The sequence below is a fragment of the Gossypium arboreum genome, chromosome 2, assembly GCF_025698485.1.
Source record: "Gossypium arboreum isolate Shixiya-1 chromosome 2, ASM2569848v2, whole genome shotgun sequence".
NCBI classification, from domain to species: domain Eukaryota; kingdom Viridiplantae; phylum Streptophyta; class Magnoliopsida; order Malvales; family Malvaceae; genus Gossypium; species Gossypium arboreum.
The window spans coordinates 65224132-65237985 of record NC_069071.1 but is presented as its reverse complement, the minus strand read 5'-3'; the positions used below and the strand labels follow the sequence as shown (position 1 = coordinate 65237985).

At 35.3% G+C, this 13854-nt stretch overlaps 1 protein-coding gene across 1 annotated transcript; it reads right to left on the bottom strand.

Annotated features, from left to right (window-relative positions):
* Positions 1 to 1517: 1517 nt before the first annotated feature.
* LOC108466894 (uncharacterized) lies at positions 1518 to 11534 on the bottom strand. Its single transcript, XM_053022416.1, has 22 exons — positions 8933 to 11534; positions 8774 to 8833; positions 8468 to 8683; positions 8240 to 8386; positions 7975 to 8139; positions 7557 to 7655; positions 7420 to 7458; positions 7194 to 7304; positions 7020 to 7058; positions 6656 to 6862; positions 6516 to 6554; positions 6290 to 6400; positions 6117 to 6155; positions 5898 to 5960; positions 5754 to 5813; positions 5616 to 5654; positions 5390 to 5500; positions 5216 to 5254; positions 4865 to 5059; positions 4616 to 4765; positions 2427 to 4483; positions 1518 to 2324 (listed from the first exon to the last, which is right to left on the bottom strand). The coding sequence occupies exons 1-22, from the start codon at positions 11532 to 11534 to the stop codon at positions 1806 to 1808; spliced, it is 7107 nt and encodes a 2368-aa protein (XP_052878376.1). The 3' UTR covers positions 1518 to 1805.
* Between the last annotated feature and the right edge of the window lie 2320 nt (positions 11535 to 13854).

Below are 13854 nucleotides of genomic sequence, written 5' to 3'. Positions count from 1 at the left end.
TAACTCGCCATATGTGGAACCCTTCACCATTAAAGACCGGTGGTGCAAGCAGGAAAAGCCTGATGAAGCCATTTAATTTTCAACAACAGTCCTCTAAGATGAAAGCTCGATACCAATTGTTGGAGTTTGAGAGTACTTTAACCGGTAAAGTAAGAGTTACAAACAGAGCACCAAAGAAGAACGTAATATACCCGTGTAAAGAATGAAGGAAAAATGCTTGTGTTCAAGCTTTAAGAGCGAAATTGGAAGGAAAACAAGAATGAACTAAAGCAAAGAAAGAAGGAGCATGAAGAATAGTTGAGAGTATTGATGAAAAAAGAATTGTATTTTTCATACCTCCATCATAGGCGATTGCCATTACATATATCAAAAAAACTTACAAGTCAAATTTCTACCTAAACATACACCTACTTCCACTAAGCTTTCCAAATAACAAAAACTTAACTTGTACATTAACACAAAGTCAAGTTAATGACTCCATCAACATCAAATTACATCAATCAAAAAGCTTATAGCAAACTAGACTTCAAAATGAACAAAATATTAGTTCAAATCTAACAAAGAACACAAAACCAAGGTTGTTTGCATGCTTGTCACGAGCTTGCATGGCCGACTTCCAATCAAGCACTTGCTTCATACCAACTGCATGGAGATCAGCTTCAACAATTCAGTATATTGTTGGCCCTCGTCTATGCACTGGAAAGATTAGAAGAAAAATCTGGCGACCTAATAATTGTGCCATCAACAAACCCAAGCTTGTTTTTGGCAGACAATTCCATAATCATAGATGTTTTCCAATGTCATCGGTAAGTGGTTGAGAAACTAAAACCAAACTTCGGTTATCCGATTGATGAAGATAGAATGCATTGCCATTGAAGAACGCCATATCAGCTTGCAAATCAGTTACAGCTTTAGAGAAAATGAATCCATTGATGTTTGGTTGGCAGGAAAGTGGTCAAGAAAATGTGAGAATGAAAGAAATGAGAGAAAATTCATGCTCTTATACCATGTTGGAGTAGAAGAAGTCTCTATTTTTCATTGAAATCAAAAAATACAAAATATACGAAATAATAAGGGCGGTTTATTATAGGGACTTCTGGCAAGAAAATACTTGGGAATATCAACATAGAGATGGATGAAAAGCGTCTGAATGGGGACATATTTAAATAATGTTTTTAGAACACAAGTTACTCAGAGTTAGAGTAAGTGTCGGATACAATTACATATCTGAAAATTCTCTAAGTTTTTTCATATATTTGAATAATCGTACCACTATTAATATATGTGGTATATCGGTGTCGCAGATTTATACTTGATGAGAAATGAAAAGTCCAAAACAATTACAAGCAATTAAAGACAACGATCAGGCTGTGAATTCACTTGCTATGAAAGTTAAAATTGCCTGCAAATACCTGGTGTGGGTTGCAATATTTGACTAATGAAATGAACTATTATCATGTCAATTAGATTTATATATAGATAAAGAAACCAATGTATTGAAACTTGAAAACCAGTGGCATAAGGTTAGCTTGTCTTCTCATATTTTATTGTTGGAACATAATTGTTAAGACAAATCGAGTTCCATGAAAACTGAAACTGAAATAAGAAAGGGCAACAAAAGCCGCCACCATTGCATTAATACACTAGAGAGTGATACATACAAATAAGATTTAAAGTCAAAGATACATCACTCTTATTTCACTAATGTGAAGAAGGGACGTTTGTAGGGCTAATTTATTGACATAATCTATATATAATAAAGGAAAATCTGGTTGAATATTGTTGGCTTAATCTTTGTAAGGAGCCTACTGAAGAGAGGGTTGAAGTAAGCTTTGATGCCTTTTTATTAGATCAACAAAAGATGGTTGACAGAAGCCTTCAAGGAGGAAGAGACGAGCGATTTGTTTGTTCATTGCTTCTGTAAGATGAAGTCCATCCCAGTGGATGTAAGCATTCGGGTTACTACAAGTGTTGGTGCCATCCATGCCACATAGATTGTTCAAGTTGAAGTTAAGTCCACCTCCAACGCCGCAACATGCATCGGACCCATCTAAAAAGCCAAACTCAGTGAGGTTTCCCATGACTGTCTTGAATGCGTTGAAATAATCAGCATATGCAATTGTAGCATTGGGATAGTTTCTACGAAATTCTTCTAATGTCTTCTGTAAGAGGTCATTGTGAGCCATTATTGCTTTGTTGATAACTGCAGAACAACCCATTTCATCCTTGGCAAAGTGGGGAGTCAATAATTTTGCTAATGGCCAACACCCTAGTGGCGGTAGTCCTTGAACCACGATGAACCTTGCGCCACTATCCAACACCGTCTGCAACATAGTTTCCAAGTTTATATTTAAAGCATTTTTCTTTACAATTGTATAATGTGTCATGTTAAACCTGATAATATCTTACACAGTATAAGTATGTACCGTGAGGATTTTGGAGATTTGACCGAGAGTTATATCTGTAAGCCAACGCAAGGAAATAGAAGACCCTATAACACGAGCAAAGTCATCTGCACCCATTTGCCCAAGCCAAATGAGGTTGTTTCCCATTTGTTCCTTGCATTGTTCGATTGTTTCCCCATTGCAGGCTTTTTTTGTGACGAACTGGTTGAACCATTCTATTTGAGTTTGGAAACCTAATGGAGTGCCTTGCCACAACAAGTTATTGGTGATTTTATGATTAGTAAAAAAATCACCTGAAAGAGATGTCGAACCTCCCACTGCAAAGTTCACTCCACAGTCTTCATTGATACTAGAGTTTTTGGAAGCCACTTCAAATGGTGGCAACAGGGATATGTTGAGAGAATCACAAAGGAAATCAATAACCAAGCGGCCATTACTTGATCTACCCTCAAAATGGAGGTTTGAATCTATTGTTTGAAAAAAGCTTGATAAGAATGCACTCGCGAAGTCTTTCAAAATGCCTAATGATTGAGCATTTCCTGTGTCTGTATATGAGTCCCCAAAAGCAAAAACTTTGGAAAAAGTACCACTAAACTGGTTTTCAAGACTAGAACTCTTAGAAGAGCCAGAACCCATGGAAATATCAGAACTTGAAGAAATGCCCAAGTTTGTAGAACCAGGAGCATCATAAGAATTGGTGCCTCTAAAAGAGCCCGAAGTTTTAGAACCAAAATTATTGCTTGTGGAAGAGTCTGAATCTGCATGACCAGAAGATGTAGTACTACTAGTCATAGGAGAACCGTAATATGTGGAAGGGCTCGAAGTAGAACCAGAAGTCACATGACCATTATTCTTAGAAGAACTAGTGCTTTTGGAGGAACTTGATGTTTTAGAACCAAAATCACTACTTGTGGAAGAGTGACCAGAGGTTGTGAAAGAACCAGTGTGTTTGGAAGAACCTGTGTGTGTAGAAGAGCCAAATTTTGTATGAGTAGAAGTCGTGTGACTATTACTGTTATGAGAAGTAGAACCTAAAGAGTGGCTCGAAATAGAACCAGTAGTTGTATGGCCACCAATCGTAGCAGCACCAGTGTTTGTGGAAGAGCCCGAAATTTTAGAACCAGAGGTTGTGAAAGAACCTGTGTATTTAGAGGAACTTGTGTGTGTAGAAGAGCCAGATTTTGTATGAGCAGATGTCGTGTGACTATTAGTCTTATGAGAACTAGAACCTGAAGAGTAGCTCGAAATAGAACCAGTAGTTGTATGGCCATCAGTTGTAGCAGAACCAGTGTGATTGGAAGAGTCGGTAGGTGTGCAAGTGCAAGAGCAAGATTTTGTAGGAGCAGAAGTGTCGTGACTATTAGTCTTATGAGAACTAGAACCTGAAGAGTGGCTTGAAATAGAACTAGTAGTTTTATGGGCATCAATCATAGCAGGACCAGTAGTTGCATGGCCATTAGTCGTAGTAGAACCAGGGCTTGTGGAAGAGCTTGAAGTTTTGGAACCAGATGTTGTGAAAGAACCAGTGTGTTTGGAAGAACCTGTGTGTGTAGAAGAGCCTGATTTTGTATGACCAAAACTCATGTGACTATTAGTCTTATGAGAACTAGAACCTGAAGAGTGGCTCAAAATAGAACCAGTAGTTGTATTGCCATCAGTCGTAGCGGAACCAGTGTTAGTAGAAGAGCCTGAAGTTTTGGAACCAGATGTTGTCAAAGAACCAGCGTGATTGGAAGAATCGGTGTGTGTGGAAGAACTAGATTTTGTATGACTAGAAGTCATGTGACTATTAGTCTTACGAGAACTAGAACCTGAAGAGGCACTCAAAGTAGAACCGGTAGTTGTATGGCCATCAGTCGAAGTAGAACCAATGTTTGTGGAAGAGCTTGAAGTTTTGGAACCAAAACTATTGCTAGTGGAAGAGTGGCCAGAAGTTGTAGAAGAACCAGTTTGTTTAGAATAGCCCGAGTTTGAATGATTAGAAGCCATATGACTATTACTCTCAGGAGAACCTATATTTGTAGAAAGGCTTGAAGAAGAACCGAAAGGCGTAGAAGAACTAGTGTTCAAGGAAGAGCCTGAATTTTTAGAACCAACATCATTGCTTGTTGAAGTGTCACTAGAAGTAAAAAAAGAATTGGTGTGTGCGGACAAGCCTAAATGTGTATGATGAGAAGTTATAGGGTTATTAGTATGATAAGAACTAGTACCTGTGGAAGGACTCGAAGTAGAACTAAAATTCATATGACCATTATTTTCAGAAGAATCGGTGTTTGTGGAAGAGCCTGAAGTTTTAAAGCCGGACTCATTGCTTGTGGTAGAGTGACTAGAAGTTGAAGAACCAATGCCAACTGAAGAGCCTAAATTTACAGAAGAAATAGTACTTTCAGAAGGGCTTGGAGTATGACCAGAAGTGGTAGGTCCATTAGCCATAGATGAACTAGTACTTGTGGAAGAACCTGGAGTTTTAAAACTAGAACTATGACTTGCGGAAGAGTGACCAGAAGCTTTAAACAAACCAGAGTGAGCGACATTGCTTGAACTTGTATGACCAAATCCCTTATGGCTATTAGTTTTGAAATAACTAACGCCTGTGGAAGGGCTCGAAGGAGGAGTAAAAGCTGTAGGACCATTTGTTATTGAAGTACTAGTGCCTGTGAAAGCACCCGTATCTTTAGTACTAGTTGCTTTAGAATTACAAGAATGTGAAAAAGAACAAGTAGACAAGTAAAAACCCACAAATTTATTATAAAATATGTAAAAGCATGTTAAATAAATAAAGTAATACAAAAAAGACAGAAAATTTGAACCTGAAGGGTTACTTGTAGAAGACTTAGATCCGTCAGAACCTAATAAAAAGTCAACATTCATATAATGGTTAAAAACCTTAGAATCTTTATAACATTATTAAGAACTCAACATCATAAAATAACCATAAATAGTTGAACTAGATGACGATCTTGAACTTTTAGCAGGTCCAGCACCTGTGGAAGGGTTCGTAAGAATAAAAGTCGTAGAACCATTAGTCGTTGAAGCATTGGTACCCATGGAAGCACTTTCATTTTTAGTACTTGAAGCCTTGGAATTACCAGAAACTGATAAAGAATAGATAGATATGTCACGACACACAAAATTTCTAGAACATTATTATAAAGTCTATATAAGCATGTTAAATGGATGAAATAAAAGAAAATGATATGGAATCCAAACCTGAAGAGTCATTCGTAGAAGACTTAGATCCTTCAGAACCTAATAAAAAGTCAAAAGTCATATAAATGTTAAAAAATTTAGAATCATTATAACCTTATAAAAAACCCAACATCATAAAATAACCAAAAATAGTTGAACCTAATGAGGAGCCTGAAGCTTTAAAACTAGAACCATGACTTGCGGAAGAGCGACCAAAAGCTGTAAACGAACTAAAGTGAGAAAAATTGCTTGAACTTGTATAACCAAATCCCTTATGGCTATTAGTTGTGAAAGAACTAACACCTGTGGAAGGGCTTGAAGAAGGAGTAGAAGCTGTAGGACCATTTGTCACTGAAGTACTAGTGCCTGTGGAAGCATCTATATCTTTAGTACTAGTTTCTTTAGAATTACAAGAATGTGAAAAAGAACAAGTACACAAGTAAAAACTCACAAAATTATTATAAAATATGTAAAAGCATGTTAAATAGATAAAATAACACAAAAAAGATAGAAAATTTAAACCTGAAGGGTTACTTATTGAAGACATAGATCCGTCAGAACCTAATAAAAAGTCAACATTCAATAATGGTTAAAAACCTTAAAATTATTATAACATTATTAAGAACTCAACATCATAAAATAACCATAAATAGTTGAACTAGATGACAATCATGAAGTTTTAGCATGTTCAGCACCTGTGGAAGGGTTCGTAGGAATAAAAGTCGTAGAACCATTAGTCGCTGAAGCATTGGAACCCATGGAAGCACTTTCATTTTTAGTACTTGAAGCCTTTGAATTACCAGAAACTGATAAAGAATAGATAGATATATCAAGACCCACAAAATTTCTAAAACTTGATCATAAAGTATGAATAAGCATGTCAAATGGATGAAATAATAGAAAATGATAGGGAATCCAAACCCGAAGAGTCACTTGTAGCGGTCTTAGACCCTTCAGAACCTAATAAAAATTTAAAAGTCATATAAATGTTAAAAACATTAGAATTGCTGTAACCTTATAAAAAAACCCCAACATCATAAAATAACCAAAAATAGTTGAACCTGATGAGGAGCCTAAAGCTTTAAAACCAGAACTATGACTTGCGGAAGAGTGACCAGAAGCTGTAAACGAACCAGAGTGAGCAAAATTGCTTGAACTTGTATGACCAGATCCCTTATGGCTATTAGTTATGAAAGAATTAACGCCTGTGGAAGGGCTAGAAGAAGGAGTAGAAGCTGTAGGACCATTTGTCACTGTTGTACTAGCGCCTGTGAAAGCACCCATGTCTTTAGTTCTAGTTGCTTTAGAATTATAAGAATGTGAAAAAGAACAACTAGACAAGTCAAAACCCACAAAATTATTATAAAATATGTAAAAGCATGTTAAATAGATAAAATAATACAAAAAAAGATAGAAAATTTAAACCTGAAGGGTTACTTGTAGAAGACTTAGGTCCGTTAGAACCTAATAAAAAGTCAACATTCATATAATGGTTAAAAACCTTAGAATCTTTATAACATTATTAAGAACTCAACATCATAAAATAACTATAAATAGTTGAACTAGTTGACGATCTTGAAGTTTTAGCAGGTCCAGCACCTGGGGAAGGGCTCGTAGGAATAAAAGTCGTAGAACCATTAGTCGCTGAAGCATTGGTACCAGTGGAAGCACTTTCATTTTTAGTACTTGAAGCCTTAGAATTACCAGAAACTAATAAAGAATAGATAGATATGTCAAGACCCACAAAATTTATAAAACTTGATTATAAAGTATGTATAAGCATGTCAAATGAGTGAAATAATAGAAAATGATAGGGAATCCAAACCTGAAAAGTCACTTGTAGAAGACTTAGATCCTTCAGAACCTAATAAAAAGTCAAAGTCATATAAATGTTAAAATATTTAAAATGGTTATAACCTTATAAAAAACACAACATCATAAAATAACCAAAAATATTTAAACCTAATGATGAGCTTGATGCTTTAGAATATCCATCACCTTTTGAAGGGCTATGAGGAAGAGTAGAAGTAGTAGAACCATGAGTCACAGAAGAACTAGTGCCTGTGCAAGCACTTGTATTTTTAGTACCAAAAGACTTGGAATTACCACAAACTGAGGTATAAATGTAAAAAACCATAAAATTAATAGAATTTGATTATAGAATATATAAAAGCATTTTAACTAGATGAACTAATGGAAAAAGATAAAGAACCCCAACCTGAAGAGTCACTCATTGAAGACTTATATCGGTTAGAACATAATAATAAAAATAAAACATAATAATAAAAATAAAGTAAAAATTCATTTAAATGTTAAAAGCTTTAGAATCACTAAATCTTATAAGAGCCAAACATGTTAAAATAGTTAGAAATATTAGAACCTGATAAGGAGCCTGAAGTTTTTGAAGATCCAAAACCTTTTGAATTGTTCAAACTTGATACAGAATCAGACCCAGAACCATGAGCATCATAACTAGATGATGAATTTGAAATGTTAGAAGAGTCAGAACTCTTAGAATTGTTTGAACTTGATAATGACCCTGATCCTAGAAAAGAGTCCGAAGCATTAGAATTAGATGAAGAGTTTGAAAATATTAGAAGAACCAAAGACTTTAAAATTGTTAAATCCTGATAAAGATCTTGAACCTGTGGTAGAGTCGGCAGAACCAGATTGTGAAGTTTGAGAAGAATCAGAACTTTGAGAATTATCAGAACCAAATCCTTTGGAAGAGCTAGAAGCATCAAGGTCGGATGAAGAGCCAGAAGTTTCGGAACTCTTAGAATTGTTAGAACCTGTCAAAGAAGCTGACCCACTGTAAGAACCAGAAGCATTAAAATTAAACGAAGAGTTTGAATTCTTAGCAGAATCAAAACCTTTAGAATTGTTAGAATTTGATAAAGAATTCGACCCTTTGGAGGAACCCGATGCACTAAGATTTGATGAAGAGTTTGAAGTTTGAAAAGATCCAGACCCCTTAGAATTGTTAAAACCTGATAAAGAATTGGAGTCTGTAGAAGAGCTAGAAGCACCGGATTTTGATGAAGATTTTGAATCCTTGGAATTGTTAGAACCTAAACTTGTGGAAGAGCCTAAAGCACCAGAACCCAATGTACAATTCAAGTTATTGGAATCCTTAGAATGTTTATAACCATGTTAAGTATTTGAACGTAGAGACATACCTGAAGCATCATGACTTAAAGAAGAGTTTGAAGTCTTAGAATTTTTTGAATTATTCAAACCTGATAAAGAATCAAAGTTTCTAGAATAGTTAGAAGCACAACCATTTAACGTAGAGTTAGAAATTTTAGAAAAGCTAGAACTCTTAGAATTGCTTCAACCTGATAAAGAACTGGAACTTGTAGAAGAACCAGAAGCCCCAGAACTTGATGAAGAGTGAGTTGCACCAAAACCAAAATCCTTAGAATTGCTAGAATCCACAGAAGAGCCAGACCCCTTAAAATAACCCGAATGCTCAAAGGAACCAGAATGTGAAGCTGAACTTGAATGTGACAAAGAGAAGGAGTTGTGACCTGTAGCACCACCATGATTTATAGAACTGGAATGTGATGACAAGCCAGAAGCCTTAGAATCACTAGAACCTGACAAAGAACCAGAACTTGTAGAGGAACCAGAAGCCTCATGTTCTAAAGAAGACTTAGAAGCCGTAGTAGGACTAGAATCCTTAGAATTGTTCAAACCAGAATTTGTGGATAAGTTAGCAGTAGTAGAACCAGAATGCTTAAAAGAACCAGAATGTGAAGATGAACTAGAATTTGAGGATGAGCCCGAAGCCTTATAATTTCTAGAACTTGATAAAGAACCAGAACTTGTAGAGGAATTAGAAGCCTTATAGTTTAATGAAGACTGAGAAGCCGTAGTAGAATTAGAACCCTTAGAACTGTTAGAACCTAAGTTTGTGGAGGAGTTACCAGCAATAGGACCAAAGTGATTAAAAGAACCAGAATGTGAAGATGAAATAGAATTTGAGGATGACCCGGAAGCCTTATAATTGCTAGAACCTGATAAAGAACCAGAACTTGAAGAGGAATTAGAAGCCCCGTGATTTAATGTAGACTGAGAAGCCACAGTAGGAGCAGAATCATTAGAATTGTTGGAACCTATATTTGTGGAAGAGTTAGAAGCACCAGAACCAGAATGCTTAAAAGAACTGGAGTCTGAAGATGAGCCAAAAGCCTTAGAATTATTAGAACCTGATAAAGAATCAGAACTTATGGAGGAACTAGAAGCCCCATGATTTAATGAAGACTGAGAAGCTGCTGTAGAATAAGAATCCTTAGAATGGTTAGAACCTGAGTTTTTGGATGAGTTAGCAGCACTAGAACCAGAATGTGAAGATGAACTGGAATTTTTGGATAAGCCTGAAGCCTTATAATTGCTAGTACCTGATAGAGAACTAGAACTTGCAGAGGAACTAGAAGCCTTATGATTTAATGAAGACTGAGAAGTTGTAGTAGAATCAGTATCCTTAGAATTGTCAGAACCCAAGTATGTGGATGAGTTAGTAGCACTAGAACCGGAATGTGGAGATAAACTAGATTTTGAGGATGATCCAGAAGCTGAACTTGAATGTGATAAAGAGGAAGAACCATGACTTGTAGAACCATCATGATTTAGAGAATTGGAATGTGATGATGAACTAGAAACTTTATTAGAAGCCCCTTGACCCAATGAAGAGTGAGAAGCCGCATCAGAACTAGAATCCTTAGAATTGTTGGAACCCGAGTTTGTAAAAGATCTAGAAGAACCAGAATTTGAATGCTTAAAAGAACTTGAATGTGAAGAAGAACTAGAATGTGAATATGAACTGGAATGTGAAGATGAGCCTGAAGCTGAAACTGAATGCGATAAAGAGGAAGAGCCATGACCCGTAGCACCACCATGTTTTTCAAAACTTGAATGTGCTGATAAGCCAGAAGCCTTAGACTTGCTAGAACCTAAACTTGAAGAAGAACCAGAAGCAGTAGCAGAACTAGAATCTTTAGAATTGTTAGATCTTGAGCTTTTGGAAGAGTTAGATGTAGTAGAACCTAATGCAGAGTTAAAAGTCTTAGAAGAGTTAGAACCCATTGAATTGATGGAACCTGATAAAGAACTAGAGTTGCCAGACTTAGAAGTTTTAGATGAGTCAGAACCCTTAGAATTGCTAAAATTATCTCCAGAACCTAATGAAGAGTGACTAGTCATAGCAGAACTAGAATCCTTAGGCTTGTTAGAATCTTGGAATGAGCTAGAACCCTTCCAAGAACCAGAATGTGAAGATGAACTAGAATGTGACAATGAGCTAGAAGATTTGGAATGGCTAGAACCTGATAAAGAACTAGAAGTTGCAGAGGATCTAGAATCCCCATGACCTAAACTAGAATCCTTAGAATTGTTAGAATCTCCGAATGAGCTAGAACCCTTCCAAGAACCAGAATGTGAAGATGAACTAGAATGTGACAATGAGTTAGAAGATTTAGAATGGCTAGAACCCGATAAAGAACTAGAAGTTGTAGAGGAACTAGAATCCCCATGACCTAAACCGGAGTCTTTAGAATTATTAGAATCTATGGGAGAGCTAGAACCTTTAAATGAACCTGAACTCTTAAAAGATCCAGAATGTGAAGATGAACTAGAATGTGAAGATGAGCCAGAAGCTGAACTTGAATGTGAAATAGAGGAAGAGCCATGACCCGAAGCATCACCATGATTTTCAGAGCTCTTTAAAGAGTGCGAACTCTTAAATGAGTGGGAGGCATGGGAAGAACTTGAATGCTTAAAAGAGCCAGAACTTGAAAATGAACTAGAACCCAAGCTTACTGGAAGGGGGTGAAGGTTGGTTGAATCTTGATCAATCTCTGTGAAATGTGCATATGGAAATGAAAATGATAAGAAGAGAACAATAGATAAAACATGAAAAAAATGCTTTGAAATCATCATTTTGTTTTTATATAATTCAACTGGAGATAATTATTTATTCTTTTTTTTTTGGTTTTTGTTTTTTTGTTTAAGTTTGTGTGTTTTCAGAGATTTATACATTTCTGTCCTTCTTAAGATAGTATATGTGGAAGCGGTCTTGTATGGAGTCTCATTGGTTTTAGGAGAACGTAAATTTCTAACTGTTAATAGGAGTTTATGGTTTAGCGATCTTTATTTTTGGTTTTTCCTTTGAATGATCATAAATATTTCTCATTTTTTTAATGTTGGACGCTAAGTGATTAGCCTTTATTTATCAAATAATCATTTTTAGTATAAAAATTTATTTTTCTAAAAGAGTTAATTGCAATCCACATTCCTTATCACCTTCGTTCTAAATTCGTCTTCAAATTTAAAAGTATCTAATTACATCTTTAAACTATCAAAGTTATATCAATTAAGTCTTTCCATTACTAAAACTATTTAATTTAATTGTAAAATGACACATTGAATATTAGGTGGCATAATTTAAAATTAAAATTAAAAAATATATATCACCCCTCAATCGTCCCAACGTACAACACAAATAGTAGTTACTACTAGAGCACTTTAAAACATTAAATCAAAGTTTTCTTCTAAACAAAACACCATTTGGTAACCATATAAAATTTATTTAAGGCAATTCTCAACATTTAAGAAAGAATAAAATAACATTTGAAATCATTTTGGGTCATTAAACACATTTTAGGACCCATTTAACCCATAAATCAAATGTTTGAGGTTTATCGACTTAAATTGGGGTCTTCCTGATGGAGGTCTGTAAGATTTTATTGTAAATTAAAACTTCAAGGAATTTGAATAAAACCATAGGAACAATATGGAACATTTTGTAGGCTTTAAAATTTTAAAACCATTTAGGAACACTTTTTAGGTGTTCAGAGGTCCCCGGGACCATATATCAACCTTGAAAGGCTTATTGTCCACAAAACATTGCAGTAGTACTGTTAAGACCCTAGGTATTTGTACTAAGGCCTTAGGGGTCTAAACCTAGGTTCTTGTGGTATTATAAGAATCATTTTTGTCAAATGGGGTGCAAAACCTTTGATAAGGGTATCGAACCTTGGGCCCTTATAGTTAAAAATTTGACTGAAAAACACTTAAAATCATATCTAAACATAACCATATCATTTTCATATGTCCCAAAACATTAAAGATCAATATTAAAACTCATTTAAATTCAAAATACGAAGACAAAATACATTAACATGAAGTAATGGGATAGAGTTTGAATAATTACATCAAAATAACTTGAATTTCAACTCAATTTTGTAACTTATAACTCATAGTTCAACTTTGTTGTCAGACACATATACATTTATTTTGATAATCTTTCAACATTATTTTTCATTTTAGAACACATTGTCAATTTATAACCACAACTGCATGTTATTATCAAGATTTTTGTTCAATTAGATCACAGTGAAGACTAAAAAAATGACTCTAATACATGGAAACCATCCCATACAACTAAAAGACACATAAGTGTTAAGTACCATATCACATGTTAACGTTTTAATCAGATTCATTGTGACATCCCTAATTTAACCCTAGTCGGGAAGTGGTTTCGGGACCACAAAACTGGGTCACAAAAACATTTAAATACCTTATTCCATGCCAAATATATGTGAAAATGCATGTGTGAATTTTAATTCTTTGATTTAGTTAAATTGAGCGTGAATTGAAAGAAAAGGACTCATGTGAAAGGATTTAAATATATGTGGCTAATTTTAAGAGGTTAGTAAAAGAGTGAAGTAAAATAGATGGAGTTGCATGTCAAATAGTCCATTTCCTAAGGATAGTGGCCGGCCATGACAAGATTATGGGCAAAGGAACATGTTTCCAACATGTTAGGTTAGTGGTGTATGTAGGAAGCCATAAAATAAAAGCTAGCATTAAAGAATTGAAAAAAAATGATGAGCATGGATGCCCCCATTTGCCGTGAATTGAACAAGAAAAACAAAAAAAAGTGCTCATCCTTTCTTAAATTTTTGTATTGCCGTGAGTGAGGGAGAGGGGGTTTGGAGAAGCTTGGCCATACTTGCAACTAGATTGAGGTATGTTTGATGTCATTCCTTAAGATTCATGCATGTTTTAGTTGTTAGTTTGAAACCTACCTAGCCCATGGCTTAGATTTCTTTGCTATTTGATGGAGATGAAGTTCGCCATGGAGGTTGTCTTTCTTGGTTGGTATTTTAATGTTGTTGTGACGAAGCATGAAGAGAAGTGAGATGAATGTTTAATAAAAGGAGATTTTTGTGCCATTGAGTTCTTGTTGTTATATGTG